Below are 17999 nucleotides of genomic sequence, written 5' to 3' on the forward strand. Positions count from 1 at the left end.
CCTTGTGTAGTCATTTTCCCCAATGCAAAGTAAGTGGGTGCAAAATGATACCATTCTGATGTGCTAGCATTTTACACCCACTTTGCACTGGTGCATGTGACCCTACTAGATGTGAGGCAGCAGTGAATGGGGCTCTGGGATTTTGAGAGCCAAATCCCCCGCTACATTCTGTCTTAAATACAGCAGAACCACTGCAGTTTCACTGTGCACAGAGCTAAGATGCAAAAAGGCCCTTCAAGGGATGTCATTTCCCTGCTCTGCTCTATGGTGCTTCCCTTTGCGTTGAAGTTTGGGCCCATGGCATTGACAGGCTGGAGGAGCTAACCATATACTAAACTCCCTAAGTATGTATGGGGAGGGTGGCTAGATACTATTGCACACAACACAATGCACCAGGTCATTAGATTAGCAGGAAAAACTCCTGAGCCTCAACCCAGCTTAGACCACTTGAGCAAAGCCCGTTGACTTGGCTTTTGTCAGGGGACAGCACTTTGCCCTAAGTAAGTAACATACCAGCCATTGGGCTAGACCCACACTGAGGCACCTTTACACTTACAGGGTGGTGTAAACAGGACTTAGTGTCAATCACAATTGGGCTCCTTAGGTTTCAGGCAGTAATGTGTTTGGGAGATCAACTTTTACCTGCTCCAGGAGATGAGGGTTCAAACCCACTGGACGTATCACTGCACGTGTTGGACGCCTGCTCAGAGAGCTTCTTTTTTGAACTTCCGTCGGCAGACTTTTGTGATTTCTTTTTATTCTTCACCAGAATTTTGTACATCAAGTCCATAGGGCTTGGAAGGGGAATGCCACTTTCAAGCTTAGAGGAAAGAAGGAGAGATGTGTAATAAATAACAAGGTCCCATGCCAGCTTCTCATTCTTCCCAGGATACAATGTACAGTTGTGCAGTCCAAAATGTAACCCCATTTTCAGATGAAGCGTGGTTTGCACAACAGGTAGGCTCTGTGCTAAACAACACAGCACCAATGAAGGCGCTTTAGAAGAAAAAGAAAAAAATGCACTATGAAATAGCTACAATAAAAACCATAAGAAGTATTATTTCAAATGTGAAAGCCCAGATTATAAAAGAGTAGATGTCAGAGCCAATTTTGATTTAGAGGATTAGATCACAATAATCTCCAGATCAGAAACCATATGCTTAAACCAATAATAGCATAAATTACTTTAAAAAACCCCAAACCCCCAAAGGTAGCAGCTTCTATCTTTTAAGGCGGTATATGAAGAACAACAGAAAACTGAAATATGCAAATAAATATTCATACATATGTTTATGATCAGGAAATACCAAACTGTCTTACTGGGTATTTTTCCAGTGGATCCATGAGCAGTGCATCTCCAAAAATTAATCTGCAATATTCTGCCATTTTGGCTTGCTGCTTAGGGCTAGAAGGGGGGAAAGGATAGAATTAAGTGAGACTTATTCCTACTGCAGGCTGAAAGCAGCTGTAATGGAAAAATCTAATATCCCTTAACTAGATGAAAGGATAATTTCCTGATCCTATCATTGTAAATTGTTCACAATGATCTAGATTCATCATGCAATTATTCTGACTTCTCTGACGGCTCTTATCACAGGGATTATACATGAAATAGTACAATAAAGGCACTGGCCATGTGAAGTCATAAATAGTGAAACTGAACTTGTCACATAGAGACAAATATTCACATGCACTTTACAGAATATAAAAACTGAATATATCAGTTGTGGGAGTGATAGAAATAAATGGTTACACATGTTTGGCTCTTGTAGACAACCTATTGAAAAATGTTTTCCTTCATCATACTTTTAGGTCACATCAAGGATTTTCAAGGTATATCTATGCCTTTACTCTCTCCCCCCCCACCCCCATTGTGCTTTGCTTTTTCTTTTTTTTTTAACTTGAGAATGTAAAGTGGAGGAAACAAAAAAGAGAAACAGGATTTTCCTTTTTAATGGCACTTCCAACATTTTGCAAAGAGTCACATAGAAACTTTCTCAAACATGGTCACCCTATAGCCAGTTCTACACTAGAAACTTTTTTTTTTTTTTTTTACTGCCAAAGCTTTGTTAGCAAAAGACCTATTTTCAGTGCAGTCATAATGGCATAATTCTGCTTAGGCTGATATAGCTTATATGGTGTTTGGAAAACAGGCATAAGCACACTCTTTTGGTATAGGAGAGCTTTGCTGGTATAGCTATACTGATCAGCAACATCTTCCAAATGTAGACCAGGCCTTAGCAACAAGCTTCTGGAGCAAGTAGCTGGATGATTATTTTAGCCTGTAGGGTGGACCACTGTTGAGATTTCCCCTTATCAGATGCTTGTCTACCTATATCATATCGTACTACAGTAAATTACTTGGGTGGTTTTCATGACATCCACTAGGGATAAGCCAAACTGAGCAGACCGTGCTTACAGCCAGTTTACCCAAAGTACAAACCAAGGGTATGTCTACACTACGGGATTAATCCGAATTTATCTAATTCGAATTTAGGAAACCGATTTTATAAATTCGAATGTATTCGGCCACACTAGGCACCATTAATTCGGTGGTGTGCGTCCAAGCTACCGTAGTAGCATCGATTTCCAGAGCATTGCATTGTGGGTAGCCAATAACATTGAATTGCCAATAACATCGAATTGCGGCCACACTAACCTTAATTCGGATTAACAATACCGATTTTGACGCTACTCCTCTCGTCGAGGAGGAGTACAGAAATCGAATTAAAAGGCTCTTTAATTCGAATTAAATGGCTTCGTTGTGTGGACGGGTCAAGCGTTAATTCGAATTAAGGCAGCTAAATCCGAATTAAAGTCGTAGTGTAGACCAGGCCCAAGAGTGAAATAATGTCTAGATATCATTGTGATGGGAGTTTTAGGACTACAGATAGGTTATAATAAATGCCACTTGCATAGCCTTAGAATGCAGCCTACGGCTGCAGTTTTTTTATAACTACAGGGACAGGTTAAAACTGTTCAACTACAGGTTTGTTTCGCTAGTGAAATCAAACAAAAATCAATTTCTATTCACAGATCATGGACGACATATAGGCACGCCAAGCAGTTATAGTTGCATCTATTGTTCATAACAGAATTATCTATATAAATGAATATAAAAGAGGTGAGGTCCTAGGTTTTTCCTGGCAAGTTACAATCCTGTGTATCAGAACATTTGGGAACCCCTCTGTTACAATCATATCTCTTCACAGGAGGTTGAAACTCAAGCTGGGTGGAAAATAGTTTTCTCGTCTCGTGAATATTTTTGAGCATTGTGGGTTATTTTATTTTTTTTGGCATCTCAATTTGGAGAAAAAGTTGAAAATTTTGAAAATATTCATAAACCAAAAAAAGCCAACCCCCCCAAAATTCAGTTTTGGTCATTGAAATGTTTGGTTTTGGTCATTTTGAAACATTATATTTTCAATTTTGACATTTTTTTTCTTTTCTAAAACCTCTTTAAAGGTCATTTTGAACAGGAAAACAGGATTTTTTATTTTGAAAATACTGAAATAACATTTTTTTCTCCCCCATTTTTTTTAGTTGGAAAACTCATCAAACCCCACCCTGTTTCATGAACAGTTTGGATTTCGATGAATCTGCATTTTTCAATGAAAAACAATTTGTCCAAAAATCCCCAACCAGCTCTAGTTGAAAGGACAACTGCCCAGGTGACAGAAAGAATTTTTAATCTACTTCTTGACTAACCTTTTACAAACACAAATAAACTAGTGCATCTACTTTAAAGCCCTATTGTACTTTAGGGCAGTGTGAAAGAGCCTTATTGTAAATGAGAATCTAGCCAAAAGTATTTGGATAAATTCGCAGTTCAGCAACATATACTGTTCACATTACTAACACCCCATTCTGTTGCCCCGCTTGTCCTCTTGTTAGGATTACTAATTATTCATTGTGTGCCAGCAGTGTACTCGGTAATGGAAAGATAGCGGATGACACAGTGAGTAAATCAGAGATGGGACCAAGCCTGGATGGCATTTAACTCAGCATCTGAATCTCCCAAAGTTCAGCATTGCTCCCATTTGGGGGATTCCATCATTAGCAGCCAGAGGTTAAAACAGTCACAAACTTCAGTTGTCCACAATACATATGGTTGTAGATTTTAAATGATTCCGCAAAGCTATGCTGGGTTTTAAACTGCTGCGTTTTTAATCACTGCAGTGTTTTGTTAATGCTGTCGTTTAAAGTTAGACAGTTCTGCAAGAAAGTTAAGACGCAGTTTCAGCCTCAGGCATAATATTAGAAAGGTGCGTAGGAAGCCAAGAGAGCTAAGAACCCTCAAGGGAATGGTTGGTGAAGAATGCAGTGACTTGGGGGTGAAGGTAGAATGTTATAGTCCTTATTTAACTGGCAAAACAGACAGGGTGCACAAAACACCCCTAGCTCTCTGTGGAAAGTGGGTGGGTGAGTGGGGATTTGTTATAACTCTGGCCTCCCTGGGGAAATTATTATAGGCAAATTCATCTTCATTTTCTCAACTAGTATGTATTTTTAATGGATCCACACTCCTAGACAGTATGATGTTCAAAGCCTGTACCCTTTAAACCAAACCCCACATTTATCTAAAACTTAGGAACAGGCATAAGATTAGATTTTAAAAGGGCACATCAACGGAAAAAAAAATCACCCAGATGTCTGGAGGTAGTGAGAGTTTCACTCCTACACAACAGCGAAATCTTACAGCACTTCAGAGAGAATTTAGGTTTAGAACTATCCTCACTAGAAGTAGTCGTAGCAGGAAATTGTACCATCCTGTCCTAACCCCACATCTAACTCTACATATATCTCAGTTCTCAGTGTGTAAAGAACTGACAGTTTATAACATAATGAGCCACGCAGTAATGATCCGTACTGTATGGAACTGTACCAGCAGTATGGGAAATGGAGAAACCCCCAAAAGGTGCAATGGCAAAGGACTTTATTTACAAGATAAAGGAGGAGCATAATACCTTTGAACATTCAATATGCCCTGGTCTACACTGGGGGAGGGGAAGAGGATCGATCTAAGTTACGCAACTTCAGCTATGTGAATAACGTAGCTGAAGTCGACGTACTTAGATCTACTCACCGCGATGTCTTCACACTCGCGGCGCTGGAGTACAGGAATCAATGGGAGAGCGCTTGGGGGTCGATTTATCGCGTCTAGACTAGACGCGATAAATCGATCCCCGCTGGATCGATTGCTGCCCACCAATCTGGCAGATAATGTAGACATACCCTATGTGTTAAGCTTGAAATACACAAACTGATATTTGTCCCTTTACTTAGATTGTGAAATTCTGGGAGAAGGACCATTCTTTTTGTTTTGTGTATGTACGACACCTAGCACAATGCAGCCCTACTCTATAACTGGGTCTCCTAGGCATTACATATAATAATAGCCTATTATTTGTGAACTGTTGCCAGCGTGCCTAATGCTGTACCAGACATGCATAAAGTCACAGTCCTTCCCCAGAAGAGCCTACAGTCTAAAAGATTGTAAAGAGGATCCAGAAAAAGAAACCTTGCTAAAAACACTCTTGTAACTGGCAAACCAGGTGCCAACTCTTGCCAAGACTGCAGGTATTAGCTAAGTATGAACAGACTCACAGCTGAAGACCAGAGAAGTTCACCTGTATGTTAGTTTTGCTCAAAATAGGTATTAGTCTTATAAGAATGTATTTAGTGTTTTTTACTCAATGAGATGCTTGTAAATTGCATGCATTAATCTCACTTGTAATGTCGATATTCCATGTGATAAGAAAATCTGTAGATTTTGCTTTATAACTTTGAAAATGTTTGCTCTGAAGTAGTGAGCCCAGGCGTGGGAATCGTCCCCCACTCCACCCGCCCATCCAGAAGAACTATCAAAATCAGATGGGCCATCCAGGTACATCACCATAGAAAGGATTGGTTAACGGCCACATCACAGCTGGGAAATGTTACATGCAAGGAAGTTCCTCCTGTGGACTTGAAAGCTGAATGAAGGAAATAAAACAAAAAGTTTCCATCTCACCCTTCCCTGTTTGAACCCTTACAGGGCCAGAGACTCTCAACAGAGGCAGAAATCCCCAGGGTTCTCCCTGAAAGACACTTTGAATTGACAGATCACTACAGCTCCATCACTCTTAGGATTTAGATGGTAAACCATGTGTGTGTATATGTTTACTAGCTTTAACCTGTAAATAACTCTTATTTCTTTTTCCTAGTTAATAAACCTTTAGCTAGTTTATTACAGGACTGCTAGAGATGCTGTCTTTGGTGTAAGATCTAGGATACCAGTTGATCTGGGGTAAGTGGCTGGTCTCTTGGGACTGGAAGCAATCTGAATGTGGTGTGATTTTTAGTGTAAGTGACCATTTATCACTAAGTCCAGTTTGTCTGAGTGGCAAGATAGACTGGAAAGGCTAAGGGGACTGTCTGTGACACCATGGCAAGACTGCAATAGTGATCCAGGAGTTCACATTTGTTACTGGCTTGGTGAACTCTAATTTTAGAACACACCATCAGTTTGGGGTGTCTGCCCTGAGGTAAGCACTCAAGGCTGTGAGCCACTCCGGAGAGCATGACATCTATTAATATTTGTAAAACTAATTATAGCAGAAAATGGCAAGGTGAGTTTGCCTTTAATTAAGTTTAATCTTAAAATGGGTTTTAGAGGGATACTGTCCAAGGATTACTTAACCTTTTAGCTGCTAGGTCATGAGTATGTTTCTAATTATAGAGGTGTCTGCCTTCAGATTTTTAGATACCTTATATTAATCTCACTTCAAAACTCAAGGTCTTTCTGAGGCCTTTCCAATGCTTTCAAGGGTCTAAATGTTTCACACACACCCCCGCTCCCATTTTGTGGGTCCATTTCTTAGTGCTGTTTTTTTCAGTATGCTGCATTTGACCTCAATATTCATGATTGAATGATGATGTATCTTAACATTATAATTATTTTCTACACTGTAAAATCTTCACACAATACTGGATGCCTTAGTGAATCATTAAAGACATTCCGTTTTTATGATTATTATCATCAGTGCCAAGGACCTAGTCATGGACCAGAACCCCATTACATAAGAACATAAGAATGGCAATACTGGGTCAGACCAATGGTCCATATGCCAGGTGTTTCAGAGGGAATGAACAGAACAGGCAATTATTGAGTGATACATCTCCTGTAGTCCAGTCCCAGCATCTGGCAGTCAGAAGCTTAGGGACACCCAGCACATGAGGTTGTGTCCCTGACCATCTTGGCTAATAGTCATTGATGGACCTATCCTCCATGAACTTATCTAGTACTTTTTTGAACCCAGTTATACTTTTATGCATCCCCTGGCAATGAGTTCCACAGGTTGACTGTGTATTGTATGAAGGAATACTTCCTTTTGTTTGTTTTAAACCTGCTGCCTGTTACTTTCATTGGGTGACCCCTGGTTCTTATGTTATGCGAATGGGTAAATAACACTTTCCCATTCACTTACTCCACACCATTCATGATTTTATAATACTATCACATTAATAATAATAATGGAGATATCCTATCTCCTAGAACTGGAAGGGACCTTGAAAGGTCATCGAGTCCAGCCCCCTGCTTTCACTAGCAGGACCTAGTACTGATTTTGCCCCAGATCCCTAAGTGGCCTCCTCAAGGATTGAACTCACAACTCTGGGTTTAACAGGCCAATGTTCAAACCACTGAGCTATCCCTCCCCCCCTTTAGTCATCTCTTTTCAAAGCTGAATAGTCCAAATCTTTTTAATCTCTCCTCATACAGAAGCTGTTCTATACCACTTATTTTTGTTGCCCTTCTCAGTACCTTTTCCAATTCTAATAAATCTTTTAGAGGTGGGGCAACCAGACCTGCATGCAGTATTCAAGATGTGGGCATATCATGGATTTATATAGTGGCATTATGATATTTACTGTCTTATTATCTATCCCTTTCCTAATGGTTCCTAACATCCGGTTAGCGTTTTTTAACTGCTGTTGCATATTGAGCAGATATTTTCAGAGAACTCTCCACAATGACACAAAGATCTCTTTCGTGTGTGGTAACACGAATTTAGACCGCATCATTTTTGATGTATAGTATATTTTTCAATGTGCATTACTTTTCATTTGTCAACATTGAATTTCTTCTGCCATTTGGTTACTTTGTCACCCAGTTTTGTGAGATTCCTTTGAAGCTCTTCATAGTCTGCTTTGGACTTAACTACCTTGTATCATCTGCAAACTTTGCCACCTCACTGTTTACCCTGTTTTCCAGATCATTTATGAATATGTCGAACAGCACTGGTCTCAGAACAAATCCCTTGGGAACCCTGCTATTTACCCCTCTCCATTCTGAAAACTGACCATTTATTCCTAACCCTTTGTTTCTTCTCTTGTAACCAGTTAGTGATCCTTGCAAGGACCTTCCCTCTTATCCCATGACTGCTTGCTTTGCTTAAGAGTCTTTGGTGAGGGACCTTATCAAAGGCTTTCTGAAAGTCTAAGTACTCTGTATCACCTTTGTCCGCATGTTTGTTGACCCCCTCAAAGAATTCTAATAGATTGGTGAGGCATGATTTCCCTTTACAAAAGCTGTGTTGACTCTTCCCCAACACCATCTGTGTGTCTGATAATTCTGTTCTTTACTATAGTTTCAACCTGGTACTGAAGTGAGGCTTGTCAGCCTGGAATTGCCAGGATCGCCTCTGGAGCCTTGTTTAAAAAAACACGTATCCAGGCTTATCCATTGTGCTAGGTGCTGTACAAACATAAAAAGACAATCCCTGACCCAAGGAGCTTACGATATAAGACAAGAAAAAACAGGTTAATACAGACAGACGGGGGAGGTATGAAGGTACGTGTTTGAAAGTTTAGCAAATGGGCACTGCAGTTTGGCATCATGGGCCAATCAGAGGCAAGCTTTGACAGTTTGACAGTGAAAGAGAGATGATAAGTAGGGTGGGGATTGACGGTGAAGGGCCTTGAAAGTGAATACAAGCAGCCAATGTTTGATGTGATAGAGAAGGAGGAGCCAGTGGAGGAATGCAAAACGAGGCCAAAGCATCAGACTAGGAAAATTATCTTAGTAGCAGCATTCTGAATGGATAGGAACAGGGCAAAATTGCCTTTGTCAAGGCCAGATAGAAGGTTGTTGCCATATCAAGACACGAGATGATGAGAGCCTGGATAAGTGTGTTAGCTGTCTGGATGGGGAAAAAAAGCTGTCTCTTAGAGATGTTGTGCACAAAGAATCATCAAGATTTAGACATAATCTAGATCTGTGGAGCAAGAGAGAGGTCAGAGTTGAAAATGACACGCAGGTTATGGTTCCACATGTTGGAATAGTGGTAAGGAAAATGGAGGAGCTAATTCACATGGTATCAAATTCCATGAGGTTTAAGTCCTTCTGGAGAAAATGTTGAAAGGTAGTAACAAATATTTACCTCAGGTGATCTAAAAGTCACTAAGAAAAATGACATGACCAAAGCATACAGGGTAAAATCATGTACCAGCTGAAGTGAATGGCAAAATTCCCATTGACTTTAATGCAACCGGGATTTCACCCAAAATTTTCAGTGAAGACAAATCTAATAGCTGAGAATTATAGGGAAAATTCTAGTCCCACAGAAATAACTGGGAGTTGACTTCCATGAGACCAGGATTTACATAAATTCTCCAGAAGTGGAAGCTATAAAAGTACTTAGCATTATGAACTGGTATTTAGGCCTGAATGATCATGAACATCTAGAAGAAAAATAATGTTCCATCTAAACAGAAAGGCAGAAGAAGCATTCCATGAAATTAGATGAGGGATTCTCTGACTGGCATGACTAATTGCCGTATTCTCCAGCAACTTGTGAAGAAATGAAAGTCTAATTATAACATGCAGTCAAATAACTGTAAGTGGTATTTGGCCAAGGCAAAATTAGAAGCTGCACACATTAAATGCACACAATAATTTATTGCAGCAGAAAGTTAACAACAACCAATACCAATAGTTAATCACCCTTAAAGCCAAATAAAACAGAACACATTTGATATTGCTTTCCCAAATATCCTTTGTTAATAACTTGTTATTGTCATCACAACACATGAAAGAGCACTGCAGATAAAATAATACATCTAGGGCCTGATTCATCTCTCTGTTACTGAAGTTTTATGATGGTGAAACACCACTTATTTCTATACGGTAACATTGGCATAAAACTGGAGTAACACAGTGGTAACTACTCCTGATTTTTCATCTTCCTGGAATTTTACACACATCTAGTTGTGATTAAAATTTAATCCCATTTTTAAAAGATATTTTGGCACTTATTTTACTTCTGAAAATAATTGTTTTCTTTCTTGCAATTATTGATTACTTTGTTTCTCTAAAAAAAAATTAATTTCTTTGTTTCTTTAAAATAAAGTGGAAGCTGGTGCTCTGGAAAAGATCTTATGCTTAATGCTTTTTGTTTAATCTTTAGACCTGAACAATTGAGATAATAAATAGGTCATTATGCTGATTCTCCTATCTGCCTTTTCTAAACAAAGTTTGTTGATAGTTTTAAAATACAGATTTGAAGAATAAGGATCAAGACAAGCATATTCCTTAAAGACTCTGGGTCAGATGTGATGTGTAAGGTGATGTAAATTATACATTAGTGGGCATGTGTAAAGGAGTCTAACTGAGTGTCAGCTGGTGTAATTTACATAGGAGACAGAAAGAAAGAAACCAGCGAAAGAAACTAACAGGTGTAGGATAAAATAGGTCAACCCCTCAACTTCAACTTGTACAGTACATTTCTCCAGTCTTTCAGAGTGAAAGCGAGAAACTGAGATTCCCTTCCACACCCTTTGTTACCTTTAACCACACCTTTGAATTTGGTCCTATAGGTACATTTCAAATTTCTGATCATCCAGGGTTCCTGATTTCTTTCTCCAGTGGAAAGAGGGGTTGGTACAAAGGGGTGATTGGAGAGGGAATGGCAGCAAGACCGACAATCAGCATAGTTTCAGTGTTGTATGGGTCAACTGCAGATGAAATGGGATCCATGTGATGTTTCTCTAATTTTTTTGGTGACTGTTTTGCTATGATGTAGAGACACCCCAGTTCACTATAAGACAGTGGAATCTTAGATTTTGCTAAAAGGGAGGGATGAGTAGCCATTTCTCTATATTCATTTTGTTCTGTGACTCAATCAGTGCGGGCAATGAAGAACAGTGCATTAGTATCCACTGGTAAGCAAATCCATCTCTTTTTCATTTTATCTTTGTCTAATAGCACAAAAAGTGGGAATCCCAAAATCTTTCCTGACTCCATGACTAATCATATATATGTTAGAGTTCAGGGGAGGGGAAGTAGGGGTGAGGGGAGAGAGAGTTTTTCTTTCACAGGAAATTTTTCAAGATTTCAAAATTTTTCCCAGCCAAATTGGCACAGAATGTCAAAAGCTTGAAAATTTGCCCAAACCAAAAATGTGAGGGAAAAAATTGGTTCCGGTCAATCGAAACATTTTGTTTTGCGTTCAACTTTTTTAATGAAAAAAATCACTATTAACCTAAATTTCTAAATGAAAAGTCATTCCAAACCAAACAAGCAGAACTCCTTGTGTCAAAAATGTCAAAGTGAGACGTTTCAACAATTTCAACACTTTTTTCCCCAAAGTTTTTTAAATCGGGAAATTTGTCAGAACTGACCCTTTCCTGCAAAAAAAAAGTGTTGGTTTAAACAAATCTGCATTTTTTGCCAGAAAAAGGTTTTGTTGAAAAATTACTGACCAGCTCCAACACACACACACACACGTTAATGTCACTTTTGGGCTCTCCACTAAGGGCTTGTCTACACTACCTGCCGGATCGGCGGGCAGCGATCGATCCAGCGGGGGTCGATTTATCGCGTCTAGTATAGACGCGATAAATCAACCGCTGAGCGCTCTCCGGTACTCCACCAGAACGAGGAGCACAAGCGGAGTCGACAGGAGAGCGTCAGCTGTCGACTTACCGCAGTGAAGCCACCGCCATAAGTAGATCTAAGTACGTCGACTTCAGCTATGCTATTCACGCAGCTGAAGTTGCTTATCTTAGATTGACCGCGCGTGGTAGTGTAGACAAGCCCTAAGACACACACTATGGACAACTTCCACTCTTATTTACACATGTGCAACCTCCAAGGAAATAGCTGTGTACATTAAAACAGATGATAGAGCATATTCTCTAGCTTGCTCTCTCTTTCATTTTTGTTATGTTTACTGTCAATGGGAATTTCACATACTCTGCTGGAGTAGAACCTTACTCCAGGAGTAAGCCCATTAAAATCACTGAGGCTACTTGGGAAGAAAGATACTATTGTACCTGAGTGCAGGTGGCAGAATTTGGCCAATAATTATTAAAACATTCCCCCCTCACATGCAAGGCTCCAATTCAGCGAGGTACCTAAGCATGTGCCTAACTTCAAGAAGGTGAGAAATCTCATTGAAATCAATCAGACTACTCACGTAATTGAAGTTATGCACATGTTTAAGTACCTTAAGGGCTTACATGTAGGATGACAAATTCAGTAATTACGATGATTGATGATAATGCCAGATAACAAAAATGCTAAATAATCTTGCGTCTTGACATTGTAACACTATAATAAACATTGCAACACTGTAATTACTTACGAATCCACATGGTTTTCAAAGGAAAGGAGGATCGGAAAAGGCGATGTCTTAAATGCACACTCAGCAATAGCTTCTATTACTTCCTAAAGAAATTAGGACACAGATAGGTTACAAACCCTTTATGTCTAAATGAGGTATATTTTGGTTCCTGATCTAACTTATCTATCTGTAAAGCAAACACAAAAGAACTCAGTGCCTTCCAAAACCATGCCCAGACCTTTTATTCTGAACAACCTGAAAACTCTGGATGTGCTTTTCAGTCTGATCTACAATCTGATCTCCAAACAGTTATAAACTTAAAGTGTTATCTCACTCCAGACGTGGTTTTGTGCCTCTCTGTGACTGAACCAAGAGCTTATTGTAGAATTTTTTGCAGGTCATGATTCATTCCATGCCTAAAGTTATACCTTTCATGGATTATTTTGAATAATTAAAATAATCATGTTTTATTTGACAAGCCTGTTGTATCTTCTAACTAGCACCTTTTTCTTTTCTCGTTTGCTTCTTTTTTTTTGTAAAATCTGTAGTACTCTGATCCACAAATTTTCAGACCTCTCCTGTTTGATGTGGGAAAACCCTTCAAGGCACAATATAAAAAAGATTGTTTCATTGAGTTTTAGCATCCTATTGTGTAATAATCTATAAAAGATATGATTCAGAAATGGAACCATTTATTTGTAAAGGCTGCCTTTCAGCTTTGACTGAAGATGGCAATAGTTTATCTACTGGAGGAATCATTTTATGACACTAATTTTAGCTGTGTGCCCATTTTATCCTATATCAATGCACTTATTGTTAGAAATAATTCACATTTCCCTCTTGAAATACAAACCTGCTTCCAGATGAACGTGCATTAGCATCAAAGGCTGTTATAACCATACAGTGATAAAAAAAATCATGAGTCAAGCCCCAAAAATCATACAATTGAGTTCAAAATAATGAGGCTTTTTTAATCTAGTGAGAGTTCTTTTTATTTGCCTTCTGGCTTTTGAACTTTTAGAAGTCACCTTCCCAAGCTAATCTATACAACCCCGAGGGTTAGAAATTAATTTTATTTTAATGAAAGCTGAGATTCCGGTGCATTCACACAACTCTAGGGCCTAGGGCTTTCAGAAAAAACAGCAAATACAGCGAGAGTTGGCAACATTGAGTGTATATCCTGATATTGATATTTTTCATGTCTCTACAGAGACATCAAATTATATCTATACTGTATGGAGCAGATCCTCACCTGAAGTCAATGGAGCTACGACTATTTACACCAGCTGAAGAACTGACACTACAGCTATATGACTGTATACATATGCATACACACACACTCCCCATATAATAAATAGCAAACTTTACACACTTAACTACCTCACTGGCACTCTGACCATCTCTACCAAGATTACTTCTCATGCTCTAGCCTCTGACCAGCTTCAAAAGCCATTTGTTTTTTCCTTTTCCCAAATATGGAATCTTCCTCCTCAGGGCCTAGCATGGGTCAGTTCTATCTAGCAATGGGTTTCTGGTTGCACGTTTATTTGCAGAAGTAAAACCGATAAATAAATGATACATAAGTAAGCAACGTCAGATATCTCGTGAACCATGAGAGCTAGCAACAGACACTGCATGCCATTGGACAGTACAAAATAACTCCTTCTAGATGAAACTTGCTTCTAGCCTACGTAGATCACAAAATACTGATGTCACCTTACATTTGTGACATTGGGTGGGATTTTTTTATTAGTGCCTATGCGACTTAGGCACATAAGTCCCATTGAAAGCCAATGTGACATGTGCACCTAAGTCACAAGGATCTTTTGAAAATCCCACTCATTATGATCTACAGAAAGGTTAGTTTAGATCTTTAAGATGTAGTAGCTCTACTTTTTCCTTCCCTTTAGACTTCACCACTCTCACACACGGACCGCAAGAGCCCCTGAAAGCATAATAAAAATAATCAAGCTGCAAGCCCTCAACCCTACTGCATAGATCTATTTCTTATTTTGTAGTAGACTCGGGCCGAGTAGCATTCTATGAAATGTTCTTTCTAAGAGATCTGAGACTCATGTCCGGGTGAAAGGGTACAGCATGTGTTACATTTTAGACACCTGCTAGGGATAGTGAGCAAAATTCTCTTCTCAGCTCCGCACAATAGTATGGATAGCAGTGGGAGCTCTGCATGTGTAGGGAAGAGCACAGTATGAAAGATAAGCACCCCATTGTGCACTTGGAAGGAGAACTTTGCTCCAGTTATGGACTAGTTCTGTATAGTCATATGAAACTACATCCTCAGCTGTCATTGCAACTTCTAAGATGGGATGAAAATACTGAATACAGGGGGAGAAAATGAAGTGGGGGAAAAGTCAGCTTGAAAGGGTAAGAGCTTGGACACCCTACGGGATTGGCTGAATCTGTAGATGTGAGATTCAAACATTGGGTCAATGAAGTGATGGGCCCTTTTTGAGACACTGGGCTTTCTACATCTTCAAATTTATATACAGATCCACTTCAGTCAGTGCAGAAATGATGCTAAGATCCATGTTTCATTGCAGCAGGAGCATGACTCACTTGAAATGATTCTCCAAAGAATAGACACAAAAAGTGCGTATATCTAGAAAGCAACTCCTGAGTTTGACAAGAGGAATATGGTTGGTTTTGCTATAAGGTCATATACCTGCAGTGGCTCCCAATCTGCAGCAGACAGAAGCCTCACAAATTGCTCTGAGTCATGAGAGGAGACAAAAAACGAATGAATGAAGTTGTCTTGAAGTGAATTCATATTACTTTTTGTCTTTACACTTCAGAAAATCTATTTATGTCAATCAAAAACGACGGTCTGAGCAAACAGCATTGCCTGTGACAGTCATGCCAAAAGCACGAACTGTTCAATGCCTTAGCACTCAACAGCCAGAGCCAATGATCGTTCAGAACTGAGTCAAACACCTCTGACGTGTTCTATCTATGGCTTTGCTCCTTCTACCTCAGCCAGCATACACTTTAGAGGCAAAAAGAGAAGTGGCAAGAAATAAATAAATACATGTAAAAGGGACATTTGCAGTGGGGGTGACTGAAAGGTTCTGATTATACTCAAACTTCCCTCCCACCCACTTCAGTTGCCAGCAAGATGTGAACTGGATCCTGAAATCTCCTGGGCCCAATTCTTGTGCATGCTTTAAAAGAATCTGACAGATTTTGCTTTATACTCTTGTACATGGCTGAGGAGAGGTTGAGAACCACCTTATTTAAGTAAGCAACTTTCAGAAACCAAACTCTACACCCATCAGCATCAACTGTTTTCTCAACTGTGAAACGGGAAGGTTAGTGATAATAATGCCAGGGGTTGTATTTTACAATTTCCTGTGACTTAAATCTATCAGCATAGAGTAAGAGAAAAAGAGTGAAAAAAGCAGAGAAGCAGTGCAGTGCAAGTGAAATATAGGTACTTTGTTGTTGTGTGACTTGTTTTTTAAGTGAATGACTATCAAGACAAGAAAACACTTGTCCCTCACAGTGAAAGAGACACACACAAAATCTGTAGCTGTTAAAGTGGCCAAGCCTATCACCGGTAATACAAGGATACTTCACAGAAGGATGATATTTTCCCAAATGTCGTCCGCATATTAGTAAACCTAGAAATGTATTTCCATGGAAAAGAAGTACCTAAAGTTAACAGTAGGTATTTCTTTCAGAACTCTAAAATGCTGCCCTTACATAGCATTTTAGATAATGTACTATTACTGCTATCTAGCATTTGTGCACAAAAACTGCAGATCAAATACATACTGTAGACTGAAAGTGAGAGAGCATTTTAGCCAATATACATTACTGCTGTGGACTAACATTTACTATTGATGACAAAATGCATGAAATTCAGAAGCCCAGAAATTCTCTCTCTCTCTCTCGCTCTCTCTCTCACACACACAAAGATGTTTTTGGTAATACTTGCTATACTTCAGCTCCCATCCCCAAATACCAGCTTTATCTTCATGAGACGATCAAACACATTACTGCTAACTTTTTAATCGATTATGACAAATGCTCAGGTCCCACTGACACTGTTAATGTCTCACTACCTGGATAGGCAGTCCGTTGTCACGCTAGTTCTTGGAATTTACAGTTTCGTTATTCCTTTATCTACAGTTACTATCTTGCTGCCTTCTAAGCTTCAGCATTTTTGTTTCCTGCTTTCCCCACTAACCCACTGATTCCCAAGCTGTGGGTACCAGACTGTTCAGGGGAATCATGGGAATAACATCTCAAGTGTCACTGAAAGTGCCAGGGTGTTGGCAGCTTTTGAATGCCTGGAGGGGAAGAGGTCCTCTGCCACGTTGTATGCACTCCTGCCTCCTTTCTCCCTCAGGGGATGCTATACAGAAGTTCTCCCTGCAGGCCTTTCTGCAACCTTGGTGCTAATAGTCAGACCTGCAGGGGGAAAGGAACGAGTAAAGCAGGCCAAGAAAAGGAGATAAAACACATGACAGTAAACTTAGCAGGGAGTTAAGAGTCCCTGCCAGATAGAGAAGAGAGGGAGAATTGGAGCTTTGCCTCCTTTTCTGTCAAAATCCTCATTCAGGCCTTCTTCTCTTGCTTGGACTCATTTTGTCATGGCTTCAGTTCCAGCTCTTCAGACTCCAGCCTATGCAGGATCCCCCTGCTCGTCTTCTCACCTGTCCTAAGAAATGTGGCCACATCCCCTCTACCCTCAGACAACTCCACTGGCTCCCCATTCACCTCAAGATTCAGTTCACACTTGCCCTCCTTGTTTATAAAACCTGCCACGGACTCCATACGTGTCTGTCTGCTCTATCATCTAGCACTGGTCTCTTTTCTGTCCGAATGTGGCATCTCTCCACTCATGATCTTCTTCTTCCAGCTCTGGACTATGGGAACATCCTCCCTCTATCTCTCCATTTCAGCGACTCTCCCCCTGTTTTCAACACTCATCTGAAAACAACTCGTTGTCCCTCAATTTCTCTTTCCTTCTACCTTCGCCGTATGAAGGTGTTTAACTCTGCCATGTGTTGGGACACATTTTACATGCAAGGAACTACCCCAGATAAAGTGACACTGTGTTGCCTCGTTATACCTTGAAGGATATTTCCGTTGTCATGGTGAATCCATGTGTAATGACGGGCTCTTCTTCTGCTGTTCGTCCTTTCCAGCAGTCCAGCTCCACACAGCGGCAGCCTGACAAGAGCACTTGGCGATACATCTCTACTGAGGAGTTACCAGCCAGCTGTCCAGCTGCAACAACATAACAAGGACATGAAACAGGAGGGTTCATTCTGGGCTGCTGGGGTAATTATAACGAATCTACTAATAATGAGTGCTAATAACATCATTCCCCCTCTGGTGACAGGCAAGCTGTCAAAGACGTCTTAAGAG

The 17999-nt window shown here is 39.9% G+C and overlaps 1 protein-coding gene across 1 annotated transcript in view; it reads right to left on the minus strand.

Moving 5' to 3' along the window:
• The window catches only part of PLCB1 (phospholipase C beta 1), a 633260-nt gene that overhangs the window by 156010 nt on the left and 459251 nt on the right, over positions 1-17999 (minus strand). The window contains exons 11-14 of the mRNA XM_065400502.1: positions 17701-17858; positions 12627-12709; positions 1321-1405; positions 643-820 (exon numbers count right to left, since the gene is read on the minus strand). Of these exons, the coding sequence (XP_065256574.1) occupies positions 643-820; positions 1321-1405; positions 12627-12709; positions 17701-17858 (504 nt within the window). The remainder of the gene's footprint in view (positions 1-642; positions 821-1320; positions 1406-12626; positions 12710-17700; positions 17859-17999) is intronic.

The sequence above is a fragment of the Emys orbicularis genome, chromosome 3 (genome assembly GCF_028017835.1).
Source record: "Emys orbicularis isolate rEmyOrb1 chromosome 3, rEmyOrb1.hap1, whole genome shotgun sequence".
Lineage (NCBI taxonomy): Eukaryota > Metazoa > Chordata > Testudines > Emydidae > Emys > Emys orbicularis.